Source organism: Pelodiscus sinensis, chromosome 1 (assembly GCF_049634645.1).
Source record: "Pelodiscus sinensis isolate JC-2024 chromosome 1, ASM4963464v1, whole genome shotgun sequence".
In the NCBI taxonomy this organism is placed as follows: domain Eukaryota; kingdom Metazoa; phylum Chordata; order Testudines; family Trionychidae; genus Pelodiscus; species Pelodiscus sinensis.
Genome location: NC_134711.1, coordinates 106,370,472 through 106,392,095, shown reverse-complemented (window position 1 = coordinate 106,392,095; position 21,624 = coordinate 106,370,472). Strand labels below are relative to the sequence as shown.

Sequence of the window (21,624 nt, the reverse complement as noted above, 5' to 3'; positions counted from 1 at the left end):
GGGACTGTTTTTGTCTCACTGAACACTGTACAAACAACACTCTTAAAGGGTTATCTCGAGAAACTTGTCCTGTAGAAACGGAATGGAGCCCAAGCTTATTAAAACCGGAGGTAAAAGACAGAGGTATGCGCACTTGTGGCCATTTCCCTTTAATCCTTTCTCTGCTCTCATCCCAACGTAACGCATCAGTTTACCTATGAAATCCCAGATGAATATGTTCTTGTGGAAGATCCGAGCTGATTTAAATCCATGGTGAAAGACCTGCTCCAGTGCTGCAACCAGGCCATTTTCACCACACAGTAGAACAGTAAGGCTGCCCCTCTAGGGAACCAAAAGATACAACCATTCTTAAGTACAATGAACTTCAAAGCCCAGGTTTAACATGGGTTATTGGTACACAGATCCCCATTTCTCTGGTTATAAAAAGATTTACATTCATTTCCTCTTCTAATTACAGAAATGATAGCAAGTACCTCTTTCTCTGGCTTGTGAAAATGTTTCACAATATTGTTCACAGCTTCCCCAATTCCCTCTTGGATCTGCCCTGCATTAGGTTCTGTAAATTAATGGAAAACACAGTTGCTGAATATAACAATATTAAGACAATACACATTAAACAAACACAGACAACTAGACTTAGTTCACACGTGCAGGAAACATTCTATCTTTTATACAGGGAAAGCTCATGGAGTTATTTGCATGTAACAAACATACAACCTTCAGCTGTAGGTGACATCAAACTAATCCAATATATTGCTGGACAAACTGCACAGGCCACAGACTTGCGTTTATACATAATTTATTTCACCTAATGAATCTCTATCCATCACACACACACATGAAGTGCTCTTGAATTGCTAAGAGTTCAACTAGACTTCCGGTATAATGCAGGCTAAAGAACATCACCCAGTAATTCCTGCATCAAATCCACATCATCTTGATGAATTAGAGCATAACATTTAAAAAAAGCATCTAATGTACATTAAAAGACTTCAAGGTTGACTGAAAATCCATAGCATTCCTTGGTATGTTTATCCAATGATTACTTACCCTCGCTAAAAAAAAAAAAAGTACCCCCTGTATCTGGTTTCAATGGGCCTAGCTCTAGTTTTCAGCCATTTGATCTTGCTATATTAGAGTCCTCTATTATCAGAAATCTTCTTTCTACATAGGTACTTAAAGGATGTCATCAAGTAATTTATTAATATGTTTACAAGCTGCTTAGTGCTTATAGTGTTTCTTTAATCTCCCATTTTAGCATGTTCCAGACCGTGACTCAGTCTCAGAGCTCTTTTCCAAATGCTTTCCAATTTTTCAATATAATACAATTCAGTGTTTTTATTTCTAAAATACTGATGGGCCTTCGACATATCAAAAGCAGAGGCCTCATGTGACTTGAAAGGCAACTAGAATCACTGAGCATTGCAATTCCCACCCCTGAGGAAATGCTCTGAAGACATGCACAGAGCTGCATGCATGGTTCGCAGCACTGGTTTCATGTTGCTCTCTTTAGACTATGTTTTGCATGAAAAAGAGACACTAGTAAAAGAAATAAAAATATTTAGTACTTGTGACTTTACAATAACCCTCAGAATTTTGTGCTCTTAGTGACAGGTTTTATTCCCACTGGGCAAGCGGGAAAATCCAGGTAGATTAAGTAATTTGACCAAAGTCAGCAAGCAAATCCGAGGCAGAGGCAGGGCTGGAAAGAATTATGCCTTCAGATTAAACCTAGTTTTTAGCAGTTACAATCCTGTTAAACATGCCTTTATTTTCTAGTAGTCACTATCATCAGGGTTATAGCTGTGAGCACTGTAAATGGCTTGGGCTTACTTGTATTCTTTCCTGTAAGGGAGGTGATGCTCAGTCTGCGAGCTGTGGTTGGGGATTTCTGTAGAGGGGGGGTACGGCACTGCTTCCCAAGATCATCATCTGACGTTGAAGTTATCAGTTCTCCAATAAGAATTCTCTCCAGACTGCCATCATCAACTCCCTTCCCCAGCCATCGTCCACACGGGAACCTGTGGTATGCCCCCAACAGAGAAGTTTCAACTAATGTATGATTCCAACTCAAATTCAAAGTTAAGCGTCAGCTATGACCCACCCAAACACTGTTATTTGATGGGAAATAATCTTTGGAGTCACAAACTGCCACTTAAAAAAAACAAGCCCCTCTATTTCTAAGCAATGGAAAAAGTGTCTTTAAAAAAAAAAGTGACACCCCTCACTTTGTTGATTATCCAACAAATTATCTCTTATCAAAGCTGTGCTGGCCATCCATGTTATTGACTGCAAAAAAGTAATTAAGACATAGCAATGTTAACGTTAGCTCCATTAAAAACAAAGAAAAACTACCCACGTTTGTCAAATCAAAAGGAAAACCTTCAAGCTTGTATGAAAGCATTAGACAATAGAAGACAGAAGAGTGTTACACAAAAAGTATATGATGGGGCTCTTTTAGATTCTACATATACAAAATGAAAGTGTGTAAATGTAAAACCTCAGATTAAAATACCCAATGAAGAAGACAGTTACTTATCTATACTGTAACTTTTTTCTTTGAGATGTGGGTGCAGATGTATATTCCATTCAGGTGTGCACACAGCCAGCGCACCAAAGCCAGAAAGGTGTGCTTAGCTGTATCTATCAGGGTAGTGCTTATCCCCTCTGACCCTAAAATACCCTCCCATGCCTACGCAAGGACAGCTCCATCTGAACCCTACTCAATTCCTTTCCACCAGATTCCACTACTGAATACTGAAGCGGAGTGGAAGATATTTGTGTCCAGTATTGTGTCCAGTTCTGGGCCCCACACTATAGAAAGAATGTGGATGCACTGCAGAGGGTCCAGCGGAGGGCGACCAAAATGATTAGGGGGCTGATGCGCATGACCTACGAAGAGAGGCTGAGGGATTTGGGTTTGTTTAGTCTGGAGAACAGTGAGGGGGGATTTGATAGCAGCCTTCAACTTCCTGAAGGGAGGTTCCAAAGAGGATGGAGAGAGGCTGTTCACAGTAGTGACAAATGGCAGAACAAGGAACAATGGTCTCAAGTTACAGTGGGGGAGGTCTAGGTTGGATATTAGGGAAAACTATTTCCCTAGGAGGGTGGTGAAGCACTGGAATGGGTTACCTAAAGAAGTGGTGGAATCTCCATCCCTAGAGGTGTTTAAGTCTCGGCTTGACAAAGCCCTGGCTGGGATGATTTAGTTGGGATTGGTCCTGCCTTGGGGAAGGGGCTGGACTTGATGACCTCCTGAGATTTCTTCCAGCTCTGATTTGGCCGGTCAGTTGGATGGATAGATAAAGGTCAGAGAACCAACATGATCTTCAACAAGCTGGCACAATAAGCATCAGTTTGGCAGGGTGCAGATTCAGTCTGAGGATGGGGAAAAGGCGTACATCAGGCCGTTACCACACTGAACGCTCCAAATCAAACTGTGGTCAGGGAAAAGGAAATGGGGCATGTCAGGTGGTGATAATCCGTATAAACATGAAAGGGGCTACAACAGAGAGAAGGCACAAGTGACAACTGATGGGTACTTCTAAACAAGTTCTCTGGCACTGGTACGCTGGACACGTGCACACTTAAGCAGAATACACATCCGCAGCCATCTGAACAACTTTCATTTTCTTAAAGCTGTGCTTCTGTATTCCTGTTCAAATCTTTAGACATTTAATGGCTTTTCTTTTTTGGCCAGCTACCATTTTAAAATCAATTGTCCAAGCTTTTGGGAATGAATTTGTTTATATATAGCTGTGCTGGACAGACATAAGCCCATCATACATAAGCCTATCAATTTGACTATTAGAGATAATGGTGATAAGTACTTTAGAAATATGCTGTTTGCTCTGTCTCAGCAGACTAACAAAATCTCATACTGTCAAACTTCCCCTTGTATTTCTAACTACATCTTTCAGCTTCAGTTATAGCTTTTAAAACCTAAAAGGATCTCTGAGCATCTCTAAGGTCTAAGTCAAGTCACTTGTTTGCATAATAGTTCAGATTTAGAAAGTTAGAACCTTTAAAACTTATTGCTTACTTGTATGTGTGTCCTGTAATTTCATTTCTCACCATGACGCAATCTACCAGCCACTTGGCTAATAACCCTGAATTGTCATGACCAATCTGAACGGTTGTTAACTTTCCTAAATTCTGGCACTGAAAATGAAAGAAAGAGATTAGAAAATAACCCACAATAGTTTAATTCACTATTTTGTTTAATTATGCTTTCTTTAGGAAGCATGGATTCATAACTAAGCAAACACAGCTGAAAACACATTGAGTATCCACATAATTGATGTTTCTTACTGAATAAAACAGGAACCCAGAAGGACCTCAAAACAAATTCATCGTTCTTTCAGAGATTATAATCTGTGCAGTGAGAGTTTACGATGCATAATTAGGAACTGTGTTAAGCATGCTTTGTCTAAGATAAATAGGCAAGAAAAGTGCTTTTATTTATTAAATTTGTTTTCAGTATGCTCAATTTTTCAAAAAGTATCTTGTAAATATGAATAGTCATTCTGTTGCTGGAAGCTAGTCATTATTATCAATTACTATTAAATGCCAATTTGCTTAGTCCTTCATGAAATGAAGTACCCCCCCGAAAAGTTTATGACCATGAAAGACAGATAAAGTCCAGTGCACTATTTTTTAATATTTACATTATATTATGACCAGAGGCACCAATGCAGAGTAGGCACCATTTTGCTAGATGCTATATATAGGGCATGTTCCTATTCAGAAGTTGTTACAATTTAAGACTTCAATCCTGCAAACATTTATACTGGAGAGTATCTTCACACCTTCAAACAATCCCATTGAAATCAACAGGACTATTCACATGAAGTGTTTGTTGGAACAGTGCCTTAAATGAAGGGCTGGCCTTACCATGAGGTGAACTGAGGCAGCCACCTCAGGTGCTAGTCTGTGTGTGGGGGGGAGGGGGCGCCACTAGGACCCAGCATGTAGAAAATTGTGTCTGCTGCTGATGCATATGTATTCTCTCTGCTCGAGATGGAGGAGTGCCATGAGAGGAGTAGAACAGGAAGAAGGCAGAATCGAGACCTTTCAAAGTTTTGGCTCAAGCGAAGGGGTATGGGGGCGTCATTTGAGCTCCCCACCTCAGGTGCCAAAATGTTGTGGTCCAGCCCTGCTTAAATGTCAGCATAGAGATTGTCTCTGTTAAATACATTATTCACACAAATGTTGTGCAGCTGAGGTGGGCAAGAATATAGGAGCATTGAAAAAGAAGTGGGGTCTTTTGAAGGGATTTGGAATGATAAAATGTCTGACATATTGGGAGACCATTCCATTTATAGAGGGATGATACCTGTCCCTCTCATTCCAGAGCATCTTTGCCAATACAGGGAAAAGTACTTCATTGCTATTCATTCCTGTCCAAGACTTGTTCCTCCATTAAGCCTAGCTTGGCCATGTCCCCACATACAACATCTCAGTATCTACTCAGTAAGGGTGCATCTACACAGCACCTGAAACTCAAAATAAGATGTGCAATTTGCACTATGCAAATTGCATAGTTTATTTCAAGTCTATTTAGAAAGAGCTTATTTCGTCATTTGGCACTGTGTAGACAGTGCCAAATTTCAAAATAAATTACTATTTTGAGCCATCCCTCATAGAATGAGGTTTACAGGGATGGTGAAATACCACATCTGCTATATTTCAAAATAGCAAACGCATTCAAAAGATGTGGGGTAGATATTTTGGGATACCTCTGGTATCCCGAAATAACTTTGCTGTGTAAACATACCCTAGTTGGCCTCTAGGTCAGGCTGATCTTGACTGTATGTTGCATTATTTTTTGCATTATTTTTTATGTCATCCCATTGTTGTCTTTCAGTGTCTCCACCACCATAAATCTTCTTTGCTGTAGCCAATCCAGTACTCTCATTTCATATTCTGCTATCTTTTTAAACTTAATTTGTCTTAAAAAAATCATTCTGTTTGCTGCCTTCCATTTCTACTGCCTTCTGACGTTTGTTTCATTCAATGCAGCTGCTTCCAGGACTGAGTAATAACGTTAGTACACTGTATGATAAATTTATACTCTAGTACCAAATGCAATGGTTTTAACAGTCCATAACTGTCAACTGATTGATGAAACCAAGGCATTAATTACATCTGATGCTAAGAAGTTATGAAACTGTTCGATCAGGAAATGTTTCTATGGGTATGTCTGCACTGTACCTGGAGATGCAATTTCCAGCTCAGGGAGATGTACACACAATGGCTTTGCTTGCATCAGTATACCACAAAAAACAGCGGTACGGGCTAGCTGCCTAAGTATACACCTAGGGTATCAGAAGGGATTGCACTAGGTGATTAATCCAAGCTGTCTCTTGTGAAGGAGCAGCTACTTAAAACTGCAGCTCCTCCAGCTGCAGCATAGAAGTACGTAGGGCAGGGGTGGGGAACCTCAGGCCCAGGAGCCAGATGTGGCCCCCAGCTTGAGTGGATCTGGCTTCTGAGGCTCATGGACCTGCTCCCCCAACACTAGAGAGCCAGTGGTGGTGCTCCAGCCCCACTGCTGCCCCACCGCAAGGCTGGAGCACACAAAATCTACTAGGCTAACCTTCCTAAGTTCTGGTGTGTGAGGGGAACGTGGGGAGTGTCTTTCTCCTTCTCAATCAGGGACCATGTCAGTGAGGGTTCCCCCCACTTGTGTACAGCCCCCAATTGATTTTTCTGAGCGTCAGCGGCCCCCAACCCAAAAAAGGTTCGCCACCCAACCGAAGCGTTTGTCTTCACTTACCCCTAGATTGATACTCCAGAGATCAATTTCCCGGGGTGCGCGTTAGCAGACCTAGTAAGGACCCGCGAAAGAGACGCTGATGGTGCCTCGGTCAAGCCCAGTACTCCATCAGATCACAAGGAATAAGGGAAATTGACATGAGAGTCTCTCTTGACCTCTCGCAGTGGGGAATAGGGATGTTAAGAAGCGGGTATTTCACTGATCGTTTAGTCAACTACATGATTAGTCAATAAGGGAAGGAGCTCAGTCCTGGCTCGTGCCGGGTCCGGGAGCTACACCCGCTGTGGCTCTGTAGTTTAAATGTAGTAAGAGCCAGGTGGGCAGGCAGCCCGGCTCCTACTACATTTAAAGCAGGGATAGCTGTTGGACCCAGCATGAGCTGGGACCAAGCCAGGCTCGCTCAGTCCCAGCTTGAGTCGAGTCCAGCAGCCTCTGTCCACGGCCAGCCTGGACCTCCGCAGACAGGGACTGCTGCCAGAGCAGCCTCTGCCCACAGTGAGCCTAGGCCTGCCACGGGCAGAGGCTGCTTCTTGGCAGCCTCCCCGCACGCTGCTATCTCTCAGAGGCAGCAGCATGGGCAGGGAGATGGGACTGTGGAAATGGTGCTGGCTCCCCCCACAGCACTGGCTCCTGCTCCCCTCCCCACCCCGTTGCCTCTGATACAGAGGAAAGGGGGTGGTGGTGGAGAAATGCAAGTAGTTGACTCTCATCTAGCGTAGGCTTATCAGTTAGTCGTTGACTACTCATTTACATCCATAGTGGGGAATACTGCAGAAATTCAACCTCAGGTACGTGGACTCCAGCTACCTCATTTTTGTAGCTGGAGTTCCATATCTTAGGTTGACTTTCTTCGGCAGTGTAGACCTGGCCTACGGGGGTGTGAAATCCACCTCTTGCTGACATGAACAGCACATGCTGATCAGATCAGGGACAGGGTAGAATCATTAACTGTCATGATTGTGCTCTAGACTTAATGGGCATGCGGAGGAGGTTGTCTGGAGCTGTGAGAAGCTGTTTTCTCCAACTTGACTTCAAGAAAGGGGAAGTGGAGTGTGTGGAAAATTCCCAAATAGAGCAAAAAGGGACAGAGGTAAAAAAGCCAGGACTTAAAAAGGACTCAAAGAAGGCAAAAGGTAGAAGGTTTTTCAAGGGACAGAAAACTTTGGCAGCAGAGTGGAAGAAATGATCAGGCTTTCATAAAAGGGGATTGCTTTAACTATGGCCTAACCAAGGACAGGGAAAGCCAGCTGGGCTGGAAAGACTCTTGAACTGCAGGGGAAGGGTTCTAAACACCCTAGATAACTCTGCCCAAGCCCAAAGTACTCTCCACGGTAGTGAGGAATGAGAGAAATGGGGTGTGTATTGTTTTGGATAGTGCACTAGGACATCTGACCTGTACTGGCCCTTTAAGGGTTAAAACGCAGCCCTGGGGGAAGGCTCAGGCAATGGAGCCCATAGCTGAGGCAGATGCAACCAGTTAGGGTCCAGCTGGGGTTGCAGGAGGAGAATCGACACATACTTGCTCTGGCATTGAGCAAGAGGCTTCCTGGCGGTACAGCAGGGCTGGGGAAAGGGAGTCAGAGCTGGGGAGCTTCGACCTGACCTCACTCCCAGCCTGCAGGGCCTTAGTCAAGGCCTGAGCGTGCTAAGGCTGCAGGGACACAGCCAGTAATAGGAAAAGGCAACAGGTCCACACTCTCTTGCCAATGATGAGTGGCAGTTTCAGACTGCAGTTTGCCCAAGGCAGGGGCTAGACGACCACTGTCACTGGATCACTCTGAAGAGGTAACTGAAAACTAGCAGATATTCACCTTTAGTGAGATTCAGGGGAACATACAGGAGCTGCTGTTAGGTTTGGGGAGATGGCACTCGTTTCAAGCAACTGCACTGTGGAGTCCCCACTGCAAAGAGGAGAGTCAGACACAAAATGTATGACCAAGGGCATGCCTAGAAGCTGCTTACCAAGTAGCTGCATAGTACGTAAACTTCGCCCGGTCTCAGCAGGCTAAAGATATGTGGGAATCAGCATTTTGATCCCTTTACCATAGCTTTTTGTGTGTTCAGCAAAGGGAGCTCAAATAGATCGAGGGCAGCAAGGAGCTAAGCTTTAAGACAGGAGAGGAGGTAAGAATGTCATAGGGAGGCTGTTGACACTGACAGAGCAAAGGGAAAGCAGAGAATAGTAAGAAAGGTGAGGAGGGATGTAAGTTGAGGTAAGTTGTAGAGAGCTGTTCAAGATGAGGACCAGTAGTATGAATGAGACACAGTGGGTAAGCAAAAGCCAGTGAGAGAGTTCTGACAGCAGACAGATCTGTTCTGTTCATCAATGAAGATAAGAACTTTACAACCACTAGTTTTCTGGCTTTTATTTCAAGTCTACAGTGACCGTGGACACACAAACTATTTAAAAAGTTGTGCTCTGAATACAAAAAAAAAAAAAAAAAAAAAAAAAAAAAAAAGCAAAATAAATGTTTCTTAGTAATGCTCAAAACTGAATATTGAAAAAGAAGACTGAGCACGTACCTCAAATGTCATTTCTAGGAGATTTTTAGGGATCTGCATTATTCCTGTATCTCCTAGCTCTCCTGAAACACAAATCCATGGGTTTGATGTGGTGATGGCATTGCTTAGTTTTTTGATAGGGATTATCACACTCCTGTATGGAATCACTAAAACGAGGGAGGAAAAAAATCCAGAATCAAAACAACTGCATTTTAAGAGTGTGATTTACACAATGGATTATAATTAGGACCTGGTTCTTGTGCTGTACCTCAGAAGTATTACAAGTAAAAATCCTTCAATACATACTGTAAATGAGAATTTTAAAAGTATCCAACATGCAGTGTTTGCATGAACAATGAAAAATAGACACACATCATAAAAGAGGTCATAAAACCATTTCAAATTTAGATCGCTTAGTACAGTAAAACTCCATTGGTCTGGCATCCAATGGTCCGGCACTCCTGATGGTCCGGCACCGTCTGGAACCCAGAAGTGCTCCGGGCAGCCGGACCATTGGAGCTGCTCTGCCCCCGGCTTTCCCAGTCAGCCACTGTTGAAACTGACCAGCAGCTGACTCCGGGAAGCCGGGGGCACAGCACCCCAGCTGCTCTACGCCAGGCTTCCCGGCATTAGCTGCTGGTCAGTTTCAGCAGCAGCTGACTTGGAGATGCCTGGGGCAGAGCAGCTGGAGTGCTGCCGGGTTGGTCCCCTAGCGCCGAGGGGTGCATCCCCCCCACTCCACCCCAGACACCTGAAAGCCCCCCTTCCAATAGTCTGGCATATCTGATAATCTGATGATAGCTAAGGGGTTAGATACATCCTCTGTCAACTCATTGAGTATTCTAGAATGCACATCATAGGAATTATGATGTTAAACTAAAGCTAATGTGCAGCACAGTAGCTTTTGGGTGGTTTCAACACAGGCACCAATTATTCACTTGTGTATAAGTGCAGCCTCAACAATCAATTCCTAAAGTCTCTGTCATTGCAAACAAAATGTTCTCAATGTGCAGAGCTAGGAAGGACATCAAGAGTCTTTTGTCCTTCAAATTTAAACAACATCCTTTACGTTTTTTGGTGTTCTCTTGCAACATTTGGAGTTAATATACTCAAATGAAAACTGGCCAACATTTTTCAATGGCTATATATACCAAACACGGTGCATAAGCCAATAAATAAGAAATGATCAAAATGGACCCCAGTATAACACTGAGATGGAAATGTGGGAGACAAGTCAGAGAATGAGATAGGTAGGCCTTTCCTTACTTGTGCATAAACAATATATTTGTGATTGATCTGAACAGCCACCAGGTGTTGCTGTTGTACTGCAATGAAAGCTAGGAGCATTAACCTTGCAGTAAAACCAGTTCAGAGCAATAAGGAACTTTAGAAAATGCCTGCTTCATTGAATCTCCATTTTAAGAATGAAACAATATAATTCGAATTTATCATTATAGCCCTGTGTATCAGAATACTGGCAAAGCTGTTAATAATGTGTTGTCAGGCTGAAGACACAGATCTGGAGCTGTCATCCTCTGCAATATTACAAAGCAGACCCTCATTATACAGTGCTACAATTCAGTGGACACTATTCCCTCAGCTCCACTTAAAATCTACGGGAATCTCAGTAGGCCTTGATGTGAGATGGGATAGGTTACTGGTCCAACTGGCATCTAAAGGGTAGGGTGAAATTGCCCAAAGCAGTCTTCCTCTACAAAACTGCTTCCACCACTCAGAGTGACCTTGCCTGTAAAATACATGCAAGGTCACACTGTGCAGAGGATACCATTCTGAGTCTGTATGTGGCCAGCACCAGTGCTGCTCAACTGCACATGTGGCTCGAGTCAATTAAAATGTTGAAGCAGCTTGGTGGGCTAAACGTCCATGGTGGCCGATGGGTGCGCACTCACCTTTCAGTTGACGTAACTAAAAACACTCTGTGGTGTTGGGGAAAAACCTGTGGGAGGCTCAGCACCCACCTACCACAGCAGAAGCAGATCCGCTGTTTGGTGACTGGCAGAAGCCACTTTGGGGCAGGTGGAGAGTAAAGAGTGGCAGGTGGGCAGAGCCTAAGGGGACAGGTTGGAATGAGGGCAGGAAGGGGAGGTGTGAGGGCACAGCTTTTGGAGAGGAGGCAGAGCAAAGGCAGAAAAACTGAGTGAATGCAGGGTCTTGGGGGAGGGAACAGAGCAGGGTTGGGAAGAGACCACAAGAGAATGGGGATTTAGAGCAGGGGCAGAGTGAGGGAGGAACACCTCCAGAGAAATATAAAAACTTAGCGCCTGTGCGTAAGCCCCACCTAAGACAAAAAGGGGTGTGTGAACCCACCCAGGAGTTTTTGAGTGGAGCATTGTTTTGTGCAGCTGTTTTTGAGATAGGAGAGAGAGAGAAACCGAAGTGACAGACTACAACAGGGAGAAGAGCAGAAGAAATCTGGCAAGAAAAGCCGCAATTTCTACTTCGAAATGGAACATCCCCAAAGACCCAAACTTTAATTGCTTGGGTTGAAAGGGGAAACAGTACATAGTGTACACATATGGACACAGTAGGGCTGTCAACTTTCCCAACTCAATGGACCGGACGCCATTTGTAGCAATGTAATTCTACTTCTGTCTCATCCTTCAAAGTGTGCCATTAACAGGCCCCACAAAGTCCTATCTGTTTCTCAGACATAGGTGGACATATAGTGGCAAAACATGGGGAAGCCTGGAGATGTAGCAGACTTTTCTAGGTAATAAAAAAATGAAGGGCTACGTAATTCTATTATATGAAAATTTTACCAGGACACCTAAATACTGTAGTATTATCTGAATGCTACTCTCCTCCACAATCCCATTCTGTATCCAAAACACTCGCACATGAGCTTACACACAGCTGGTTACCCAAAGCAACTCCCAGAGGTGCTGATCTCAGTAGCCATGATTGCAGGCTGCTTGGTAAGACCCCAGTTACACTGATCATCTCAGGATCACTCTTCCGTCACCCCGGCAGCGACCATTTTTCACTCAAGACAAAGTCTGAGTCCCCAACTCACTGATTGTGGTGAAGACGCTCGTGAAGCAGAAGTAATCCACAGCATTGAGTGAAAGCAGGTGATAGAGGAACTGCTCTCGTTCTTCTTCACAGCGTAGGAAAGCGTAACGCTTATAAAGCTTCCTGTGAGAAAGCAAAATATTGTTGGTGCTTTAAAAAGAGACAATGTTAAAAGGTCTGTGGACCCCACAACACCACGCTAAGGGTTAATTTACACAGAAGGGAAGTATTAGATCTGCTGCTGGTATAAACTGGAAGAAATCCATTGAAGTCAATGTAACTATGTTGATGTACACTAGCAAAAGCACAAACCTGGTGTCATGTTATTGGGTTGTATTAAGAAAATGCAGAGCACTGTTGCACCCACTGTCTGTGTTTGCCCCAAAATTTATGTAAGGTGGGCTCTGTGAGGTGTCTAATGAAAGCTTATGCTATGCTGATTTTGTCTATGCTACTCATATACTTGTATGGTTTTTGTATGTAAAGTTATGAATATGGGCTCTGTACTTTCATTTTACATATTTTTGGTCTGGGAGACAGCAGCAGATGTCAACCACCTATTGTGAGGGGTGGTGGCCCAGTGAATGCTACATGGAAAATGGCTCTTAAGGGTTGCCAACTGACTCCTGAGGAACACACAATGGCCCCTTGCCTGAGAAGGACATACCTGGGTACTCCATGGCTCCTTGCCTAAAACAGACATTGACTGATTTGGCAATCATGTGAGGAACCATCACTCAGGAGAACAATGGATTTCCCCTATGGGCAAGGTTATAAAAGTATTCCGGCCTCCATCTTAGTCTTCGCTCCTGCCCTCCACTCCAGAAGCACCTTTGCTAAGGACAGAAGGCTGGGAAGAAATTGTGGACCCATCCTAACATAGGATGTACTCCACAGACTTTTAAGCTAGCAATTTGTTACATCTCTGCTAAGAGCCTGCATCAAGGACTTGGTGATTGATGTATGGAATGTGCTTTCTTTAGCCATCTCACTCTCAACCTTTTCTTTCTTTTATGAATAAACCTTTAGGTTTTAGTTTCTAAAGGATCGGTACAGTGTTCTCTTTCGGGTAAGATCTGAGGTATAAATTGACCTGAGACTCTGGATGGTCCTTTGGGACTGGGAGAATCTGTTCGGAGTTGGTGAGATGAAGTTGTAAGGAGTGGTGCTGGTTGAGGCACAGGTAAAGCTGGAGTGTCTAAGGGGATTTGCTTTTGCAATTTCTTGCTGGCCAGATTGGCAACTGGAGTGCCATGTGTGACTGGTTTGGTGCCTTACAGAGGAGGACCCCAGTCCTGGCGTGTGAATAGCCCTGGTTCTAAGCATTTCACCTTGATTTGAGCCTCTCAGTGCTGCTCCAGGCCACCTTACGTATTTAATACCAGTATATAAACTCCTGTACGAAGGCAGCTACTCCCAATGGGAACACACACCAATTTTTATACATATTATATACTAGGGGGCTGTGCCCCCTGTTCGCTGCACTTGCCCACCCCCCTCTCCCAGGGGGTAGGCAACCCCAGCTCTCTCTCTGGCCACAGCGGAGGGCTGGGTTGCAGCTGTACTAGCCTGGGTCCTTCCCACCTCTGCCACGCCAGCCCAGGACCCCCTTCTCCCACCTCCCCCACAAACCAGGGTCTTTGCCCCCCCCACCAACCCAGGCCCTTTCCCTCCCCCCTCAACCCTGATCCCTGCTGTTCTAACCCCAGTGGCCGGGGAGGCACAGGGGTGCCTGCCCACCTCACACGGGGTGCAGTGAGGCACAGGTAGCGCTGTGCAGACACAGCACTCCAGGGCTGTGTCCAGACTCAGGGTTTTTTTCGAAAAAAGTAGCCTTTTTTCGAAAAAACTTCACCTGCGTCCAGACTCAAGCCGCGTTCTTTCGAAATTAAATCGAAAGAACGCGGCTTTTCTTTCGATGGCGGTAAACCTCATTTCACGAGGAAGAACGCCTTCTTTCGAATGTTCCTCTTTCGAAAGAAGGCGTTCTTCAATGTAAATAGGGCTTCTTCGAAAGAGAGCATCCAGACTCACTGGATGCTTTCTTTCGAAAAAGCAAGCCGCTTTTTCGAAAGTTCAACGTGCAGTCTAGATGCTCTCTTTCGAAAGAGGCTTGCAGTCTAGACATAGCCCAGGACACTGCAGCTTGCTGAGGTGGGGAAAGTCGCAGTGCAGGGGGCCGCTGTCCTGAATTCTCCCCCCGGCCGTCCTGCTTGCGCTGCTCGCTGCCCCAGCCCTGCCTGCTGGGAGTGGAAAGGAAGGAGCAGACAGGTTGGTGCGGTGGATTGAGGTTGCTGTGCCAGCCAAGGGTAGTGCAGCCACTGGGGAGGGGATGAGTCTTTGCGAGGGCAGCCGGACTCCGGGTGCTCAGGCACTGTGTTCCGGCTCCCCAAGAACCTGGAAGTGGGAGAGCCCCCAAGAGCCCACTGCTGGCACATAAACCTGTCTGGGGACTCCGCTCCTACCGCCTGTCCCTGGGTTGCTGTCCTGAGCACAGCACCCTCCCTCCCAGGCAGGCTGCGATGTGGGGTCTGCCGGCTACTGTGCCATATTTCTTGGCACTGAAAGCCCTGTGGGGTGGAGGGCGGAGGAAGGGGAGTAGGAGCTTGGTTTAAAATAGCAATTCCAAGTGGCGAGGGGAAGCAGTGAGGTTGGGCTGGAGCTGGGGGAGAGGAAGGAGGCAGGTTGGACGCAGAGCAATGTGATGACGTCACTCAGTTGTCCTGCAGGAAAAACCTTTAAAAATATATATATAGAGAAATGATGTATGAAGGCTCAGTAAAGGTGAGGGGGAGCAAAGGGAATCCCACCCTGTTGCAGCTGGTATCTAGAGTTCTTTCCCTATTTCAAATTAATTAATCCAGTGGCTGAAAGTTGGCTTGTTGTGAAGACTATGGACATGTCTGCATTTGTAAATGGACTGGGGCCATTTGTTTCCCACAAAGAGGAAATGGACTAAGGTAAGCTGTGGTCTTCACTAAGTCTGCGAAGAGCAGTGGATGGGAACTAATGCTATTTAAAGGCACAGCTACCCTGTCTGAGTCCCCTCTTGGTTCAAGCTTTCCTCAAACCTTCCTTTTGTGGAGTGAGGAATGCATGATGTCCTAATGGACTCTGCTCAGGCTCTGCAAGTTGTGCTGGGTGTTTCCCCTTCCATCTGCTAATTCTGGAAGGACCTCAGCAATCCAAAAATTGACAGGGTCTTGATAAAGGGTGTCAGGAAACAGACCATCCCGAATCCAGACTCATACAACACCCTCTCTCTGACTGGTGCTAGCTAGCTTTAGTCCCAGACCAGCTGCAAAGCCAGATAGTTCACAGGGCAACCTTAAAACCTAATCAGGGTACTGTGAAACCGATGATTTAAGAACAATAAGTTACTCTTACTTAGCGAGTGCTTGGTTGGAGAGAAGCTGCTTTAGGTGCTGAGATAAAAGCTTCTTTTCAAGAGACAACCTTATCCATGCTCGCGCTCGGCCTACATCAGTCTTTATCTCACTCATGTTCTGAATATGCCTGAAATGGGAGGAAGGGAGGGGGACACAAGAAAAAAAAAAATCACTAAATCCTGCCCATTTAAAAGGACAGCATCCAATATATCGCAGAACTTTAATTGAATTTGAAAACATCTCTGGAAATGAAAACTGCTTACAAAATATGCAAAAATCTGCAATCCCCCCACCCCCCAAATTAGAGAAGTCTTACCAGAAGTAAAACAAAGTTCATGTGGCTTTCAGCAAATATATAAAGTTTTCAATACATCCTGTGAAAGCTAGCATACTGCTGGAAAAAAAACTTTTGAAATAAAACATTTAAAAAATGAGTTTAAAAAACTTCTTAGAAAGTCTTTTGTAGTTTTGCAAAGCCATTTGGAATTGTTTATACTGTGTATAGGCCCAGACTGCCTCGAGCAAAGGAACACAGTTAGCACCTTGCTAGAAGGGTGTTTGAACACTATTCAGGCTACCACTCATCTGTACTAGGGATGTTAAATATCAGTAAATTGAATAGTCAAGTAACCTCATGCATTTTTCTCAGTCACTCAACTATTCTATAGTCCCTGGGGGCAGGGCTGACAACCAATGCAACCTGGCCCCACTCCCTGGGAGCTCTCTGCCACTCTGTGCTGCTTCCTCAGTATCAGAGGCAGCAGCGTGGGGTGCCAGGTGGGAACTGGTCTATGAGGGGAGCCAGTTTAAAACCCAGCCCCCCTTGCGGACTGGATGCTTGTCACCCCAGGCTGCTGCCTCTGATACAGGGGTGGCAGCAGCCCCTGTTTGGGGAGGGGGTGGGGCTGTCTGAGCTTCTGGACCTGGCATGAGCTGAAACTGAGCAGGGCTGCCTGCCTGTCTACCTCCCAATAACACTTTAAATGCAGAGCCGCAACAGGGGTAGGTCCTGGACCCACAGCAAGCCAGGACTGAGACAGGCTGCTGGCCAGTCTGCTCAAAATTTACTGGTAGGGGGGGAAATGCGTGTAGTCTATAGCATTAACCAATAAGCTTTTGCTTATCAGTTAATCGGCTACACTATTACACCCCTAATCTATAGCATAGAGGCTGAGGTAATAATACTTCAAATAGGGGAAGCAAGAGGCTGCGCAGGCCCTCGAGCAAGGTGAGGGGAAGGGCAGCTCTGTGATTCCAAAGGGATAGGCTGAAGCAGCCAGCTCTCTGCACTGCCCAGAGACCAGCAGCGCCCCTCCCCACAGCTCTCAGAGCGGCATGGAGTGTGCTATACAGCCTTCCGGCAGCGATTTAGAGGGCCCAGGCCTCTGGCTGCTGCCACAAGCTCCAGGCCTCTTTGATTTGCTAGGTCCTGGGGCAACTGTCACCCCGTCCCCCTTTCCCCACCCGTCAGGGCTGACTTCAAAAAAGCAACAGTCACATTGGGAAATCCAGTTATACAACAGCAGCTCCCTTGTCAGCTTTCACAAATGTGTGTCTTGGAAGTTACCATCTACACTCCTAAACTAGGATACAGTATAAAACAGCGGTTCCCAAACTTTTCGGCATCACGCCCCCTTTTTGATTTTTGAGACAGCCCCTCCCTCCCCCCCCAAAAAAAAGCAGCAGCAAAACTCGAGGGAATAAAAGGAACTGACCGAGGATGAAAAACAAAAATAGCAGCAAAACGTGTGTGTGTGTGTGTGTGTGTGTCTGATGGGGGGGGGGGGGGAGGGGAGAGAAGGCTGGATCACCTTGCGTCCCCCCTGGAATTTCTTCATGCCCCCCCAGTTTGGGAACCCATGGTCTAAAAGCAGGCACAGATGGTAAAATGATAGTTGCTACTGAGACATTCCCATTGTGCCTATCACTGGTAGCAGCAGCCATAGAATATTTAAGAAAAAGAGGCCTAAAATAGACAAAGCCAGCAGGAATGTGTTCCAAGAGCACTTAACACCTACCAGTGTTATCCTTGTCAGGAGACTGAGTCCCCCAACAAAAATAATTTTCTCCAGTATAGTCGGTATCTAAATTGCTAGTTTTTTCAGATATTTACAGTAAGACCCCTTCAGACTTCCAGATAAGTCTAAAAAGGGCCTTGCGTAAGTAATAATCAAGCCCAGTAAGTTTTCTACATATCTGTTTGAAAAAAAGCAGAGCTATTGTGTAGATTTTTGTAATAAAATTTCCATGTTCAAACTTGGAAAGAACCCTAGAGGCTGCAAAGTCTATAATATACGCAACTTTAGAATAGAAAAAAAACCCTGCCGTGGCTGATTGCAGCCTTTAAAAAGAAATAATGACTAGGAAAAATGAAAACAGGCAGTCCCCGAGTTACGCGGATCCGACTTATGTTGGATCCGCACTTACGAACGGGGCTTTCTTGCCCCGGAGTTCGTAGGCAGCGGGACCACCCAGAGCGCAGCGGTCCCACCACCTCGACCTCCGGGGCGAGAAAAGCTGCTCCGGGTGCCCCTGGTCTGCTGGGGACCGTCTCCAGCAGACCAGGGACACCCGGAGCAAAGCCGGGGAGGCGGAGGGGTCCCGCACCTCTGAGGCTTTGCTGTGGCAAACCTGGGGAGGCGCAGCACACTGCCACCGCTGCCACTTTGCTCCCGGTGCCTCTGGTCTGCTGGGGACCGTCTCCAGCAGACCAGGGACACCCGAAGCAAAGCCGGGGAGGCGGAGGGGTCCTGCGCCTCTGAGGCTTTGCTGTGGCAAAGCCTCAAAGGCACGGCACCCCGCCGCCGCTGCGGCTTTGCTCCCGGTGCCTCTGGTCTGCTGGGGACCGTCTCCAGCAGACCAAGGACACTGGGAGCAAAGCCGCAGCGGCAGCGGAGTCCCGCGCCTCTGAGGCTTTGCTCCTGGTGTCCCTGGTCTGCTGGAGACAGTCCCCAGCAGACCAGAGGCACTGGGAACAAAGCCGCAGTGGCTGCGGGCCCCGCACCTCTGAGGCTTTGCCAGAGCAAAGCCTCAGAGGCGCGGCATCCCGCCACCGCTGCGGCTTTGCTCCCCGTGTCCCTGGTCTGCTGGGGAGGGGGGGGGGGAGAGCGCAGCTAGTGCGCCCCCCCCCCCAGCAGACCAGGCTTTTGTTGTGGACCCTGGGGTAGAGCAGCTGGGGTGCTGCCGGGTTGGTCCTGCAGGGACCTACCTGGCAGCCCAGATGTTCTGTCCCAGCCTCGAGATTCAGCCGCTGTTGAAACTGATCAGTGGCTGATTCCAGGAAGCTGGGGGCAGAGCAATTCTGCCTCCAGCTTCCTGTAGTCATCCCCTGGTCAGTTTCAGCAGCAGTGGCTGAATCTGGAGCCAGTTCCGACTTACATACAAATTCAAGTTAAGAACAAACCTATAGTCCCTATCTTGTACGTAACCCGGGGACTGCCTGTAGTGCTTCTCAGTGCATGGAAAAAGTAGCTGCGAACTTGTTAATTTTCACTCAACTTGCATGTTAAGTGCACAGGCAATTAACACAGCTCCATCCCTTTGAGTAAGTCTCTAAGCTTCATCAACTAAGACTGAACTGAGCTTTGTTAACACCTGCTTTCTAACTCACATAGCACCTGATTTTTGCTCTACAAAAATGCGCCGAGCTAGGAAACTTGACAACATTTACTCCAAAAAAAACCCTGTTTTATCAAGTTGTGCTATAACTGCTGCTTATTATGCTGACTAGTATAGTCTCTTTATTACCACCTTGTAATCTGCCCCTACCTACAATGAGAGTATGGCTTCTCCCTCCCATTGGCAAAAGTACTCCATCTCCCCCAAGAGCTGGTAGCTATGCCAAATGGAGAAGGCCTCCCTGTCACACAGCACTGACTACAGCAATGGCGAGATTGGAATAGCTGCATTGCTCAGGGTGTGTATTTTCTTCCCCGAAGCCAGGGCTACTCAACACATGGCCCGTGGCCCGCATACCATTGTTTGTGGCCCGCGGCAGTTTGGGTTTACACAAGGCTCAACACGCGGCCTGTGGGTGGGAGCCAAAACAAAAAAGTAGTCAACATAATGGTCTCCTGTTGATATGCATTTTAATAGTTCAATTCCTGGACTGTCATTGCTCATTAAAAGTGCTGTCGTATGGGTGGAAATCGGGTAAATATTGCATTTAATTAACATCAGCACAACTGACTCCGTGTTGTGTAGTCTTGCCTTAATTTTTGTATTCGTGCCCGTCAGTGTGAAAAGCTATTTGCATATATATTTGCATGTACATGCAACCACACTTAAGTTGTGGCCCTCAGCATGGGCTGTGAGTAGCATTGTGGCCTCCAGGTTTTCCAAAGTTAAGTAGCCCCATCCTAGCAATGTAAGTTGCTAGCATAGACCAAAGTCTACAAGTGTACTAAGATTTTACAGTCTGATTAATTATAACTCCCCACCTGTCTGCAAAAGCAGACTATAGTTACACGTGTGTTCTTGTCTTCCACTAAGTCATTGCTTCCCTTTTTCAGCACTGACGTGTGCCAGTTGAATCACAACAGAGAACCCTGTCCTGGAGCTGGTAAGCACTGTGTGAGGCAAACCCCTTCTTTGGATCAGACTCTGACAGCTAGCTGTTAGGGCTTCGAGAGAATTGAGCAACAGGAGGGACACATCACTACTCCACATCATGTTGAGGCACACTCTGCTGTTATTTAAAGTCTTCTGAGATAAGATTAAAGCACAACATTTCCGACCCCCCACCCTCCTGCTCATTTTAACTTATCTGCAATAGGAAACACTAAATTGAATTTTCTCTTAGGAAAAGAATATATTCTAAGAGGGAGGTACCTAAACACTAATTTATTCTCCCTGCCTACCTCACAGCTGTCTATTTCTGGTGCAGAACCAGACATCTGTTCAGGGATTTGCATAGATTGCACACTTGAAAAACATGCAGCTTACCTAAAAAACAAAAAGGCTCAGTAATCATTATCAGTGCTAACAAAGGAAACTTGTAACCAGCACTGCAGAACAACTGTGGACTTTGCTACCTATTTATTTCATTTGCACCTGCTGTAATGTGAATAGTTCTTACAACTTATTTTGGTAAGTTAAAAAGTGGGGTGTGTATATTTTTTTATTATATTATATTATATATATATTATATATATATATATATATATAATATATATATAAATAAATAAATAAATAAATAAATAAATAAAAAATAATTACACAAAGCTTCTCCCGGTCTCCCTGGTCTGCTGGGGGGGGGTCCAGCAAAGCCGCTGGACCCCCCCAGCAGACCAGGGACACCCGAGCAAAGCCGCCGCCTGGGCGGCTTTGCTCGTTTGCCCGGGAGCAAAGCCGCCCAGGCAGCGGGACCCCCACCGCCTGGGCGGCTTTGTTCCTGTCCCCCTGGTCTGCTGGGGGAGGACTCCCCCCAGTACCCCAGGGAGACCGGAGCAAAGCCGCACGGGCAGCAGGGTCCCTCCACCTGTGCGGCTTTGCTCGGGTCTCCCTGGTCTGCTGGGGGGGAGGGGGCGCAGCTAGTGCGCGCCCCCCCCCCAGCAGACCAGGCTTTTGTTGCGGAACGCCTCGGATAGAGCAGCTGGGGTGCTGCCGGGTTGGCTCTGTGGGAACCTACCGGGCAGCGCCCCAGCTGTTCTGCCCCAGGCTCCAGATTCAGCAGCTGTTGAAACTGATCAGGCTGATTCCAGGAAGCTGGGGGCAGAGCAACTCTGCTTCCAGCTTCCTGTCGTCAGTCCCTGGTCAGTTTCAGTGGCAGCAGCTGAATCTGGAGCCAGTTCCGACTTACATACAAATTCAACTGAAGAACAAACCTATAGTCCCTATCTTGTACGTAACCCGGGGACTGCCTGTACTCATTTCCACTGTTGTGAGGAAAACACCAAACAGTAATGGCTTCTGTCCTATGTA

General features: G+C 46.2%; 1 protein-coding gene across 4 annotated transcripts in view; it reads right to left on the bottom strand.

The window, feature by feature from the left end:
• DENND5B (DENN domain containing 5B) overlaps positions 1 to 21,624 on the bottom strand; it is a 189,130-nt gene that overhangs the window by 7,204 nt on the left and 160,302 nt on the right. For all 4 annotated transcript variants that reach the window (XM_075940597.1, XM_075940587.1, XM_075940572.1 and 1 more), the window contains 7 exons: positions 15,701 to 15,829; positions 12,315 to 12,436; positions 9,302 to 9,447; positions 4,043 to 4,161; positions 1,834 to 2,021; positions 474 to 556; positions 195 to 321 (listed from right to left, as the gene is read on the bottom strand). In XM_075940597.1, the coding sequence (XP_075796712.1) occupies positions 195 to 321; positions 474 to 556; positions 1,834 to 2,021; positions 4,043 to 4,161; positions 9,302 to 9,447; positions 12,315 to 12,436; positions 15,701 to 15,829 (914 nt within the window). The remainder of the gene's footprint in view (positions 1 to 194; positions 322 to 473; positions 557 to 1,833; positions 2,022 to 4,042; positions 4,162 to 9,301; positions 9,448 to 12,314; positions 12,437 to 15,700; positions 15,830 to 21,624) is intronic.